This window comes from Triticum dicoccoides, unplaced genomic scaffold (assembly GCF_002162155.2).
Source record: "Triticum dicoccoides isolate Atlit2015 ecotype Zavitan unplaced genomic scaffold, WEW_v2.0 scaffold248434, whole genome shotgun sequence".
Lineage (NCBI taxonomy): Eukaryota > Viridiplantae > Streptophyta > Magnoliopsida > Poales > Poaceae > Triticum > Triticum dicoccoides.
Genome location: NW_021251971.1, coordinates 1 through 1,824, shown reverse-complemented (window position 1 = coordinate 1,824; position 1,824 = coordinate 1). Strand labels below are relative to the sequence as shown.

The 1,824-nt window shown below is 54.7% G+C and overlaps 1 protein-coding gene across 1 annotated transcript; it reads left to right on the top strand.

The window, feature by feature from the left end:
• Window positions 1-7: 7 nt before the first annotated feature.
• On the top strand, window positions 8-1,817 carry LOC119345535 (the record flags this gene model as incomplete). Its single annotated transcript, XM_037615569.1, has 2 exons — window positions 8-1,582; window positions 1,675-1,817. Coding segments are annotated over 2 exons (1,718 nt in total), but the record flags the coding sequence as incomplete, so codon positions are not given.
• Window positions 1,818-1,824: the final 7 nt, after the last annotated feature.

Below are 1,824 nucleotides of genomic sequence, written 5' to 3'. Positions count from 1 at the left end.
CCTCTGTCTCGGCCTCATGGACCCCGTCACCAACATCATCCTCAACACCATCGCCCACCTCCCGCAGGACTTCCGAGCAAACCCACCGCTTCCGCATGACTGTAAGAGGAGGAGGAGGTCCAAGAGGTTGGCTGGTGCAGCGCGGCCAAGGGATAGTTGGTCCAGCCACATTGGGCCAACATGCCGCAGGGATACCTGGCCCAGAGATGCCGCACCATCCTACCTGGCTCTCCGCAGGTTCATGGTGAGATACTTTGGATGCCTCAGTGAAGAACAGGCCACCCAGTACCTCCACTGGGCGGGCGCTGACCTGGCCCTGGCCGTCCTGCTCGTCGAGCACGATCTATATGCTGCTGAGCTTCAGCTCCCTGACCCCGCCACTGAAAGGACGCAAGCCGCCCTCATGTGCGCCGCAACCTGTGCATCGCACCCAGCGCCTGACGCCCTGGTGCGGCTCCACACGACGCCAGTTCCACTAGAGCGGCTCCACGCCGCCGCCCCGTTTCTCAGGCCAGGAGGGCCAAAGCTCACTGTCGACGACGTCAACACCCTCGTGGATCTACTGCGGTACCAGTGCAGTGCCCTCCTTGACCTCCAGGTGAAACTGCTGCCAGGAGGAAGAGAGGCCGTCGTGTACTGCCGGAACCTCAAGCCCGATGAAGGGAAGCTTGAGATTTGCAACAGCACGAGCTCCGTGGATGGATTCGATGTTGTAAGCATCAAGGTCCAGCGTCATGGGGACCTCTTTGCGTCCATGCGGTCTGATCCTCAAGACAAGAGGTCCATGATATCGACGCTTTTAGCCAAGGCCGCGAAAACCTCTCGAAGCCGTGGTTTGGTAGAGAGCTGCAATGGCGATGCATGTGAGTACACCGAGTCTCTCAGGATGAGGCTTCATGGTGTAATCCACACTTTCTATCTCAAAGTGTTCATCATGTTGCCCCCCTCTACGGGGCTCATCCGCAACATATTGTGGGCTGGCCACTGCTATGGCCCCATAGACCCTGTCTCCAACATCATTGTCAACTCCATTTGGCACAGCATAGTGTACCCGCTACCCCTCTCTGAAATCAAAGAGTATCACATCATCGACACCCTATCTATGCTTCGAGTGGAGGTCCGTTCCCTGGAAGGCCTAATGGCCCTCGTCCGAGGAAACTCTAAGTCTGGCTGCTTGACACAAGGGGTGATGGAGCACCTCTCTCGCAAATGTTGTGACCTGTCCGAGGAGACGCACACCTTGCAGCAGTTTGCTGCCGCAGCCGCAACCGCTCAACACCCACAGCATGCTGCACTAGGGCTATTCCTCGCGTCCGTGACGCCCGATGTGCTGAATGACCTACGGCGCTTGCTGACCACCGACACCAATGGTGTGGTCTCCTGTGAATCTCTTGGCAAAATAGAGCACTTACTCCGACAAAAAGCAGTGACGTTGGATCCCAAACCTCCCAAGGTGGCCAAATTGTGCGAGGAGGCTAAGGAGACTCTGGTAAAAATGAAGTCATATTATAACAGAATGAAGTTATACCTTGGCTCTGAGCTTGAAAAGCTGCTGCGGAAATATGCCTCTGAGCATCCTCGGGTACGTGGCTTTGCTTTTATTCATCCTTGTATACATATCCATTACATCTCACTATCAGCTGCTTCATTTGACCTTGTTGTTGCTTGTTTTAGGAACCAAAATATGTGCTAAGTGTTATCTATGGTGTGGTGGATGGTTCCAAATCCTTGGACAGGGAGTGCTACCACGTTAATTTTGTGGCTGCTTCCAAATCAGGGACTGCCGGTAACCAACTCTTCTTCGCCAAACTCAACTGGTTGTTT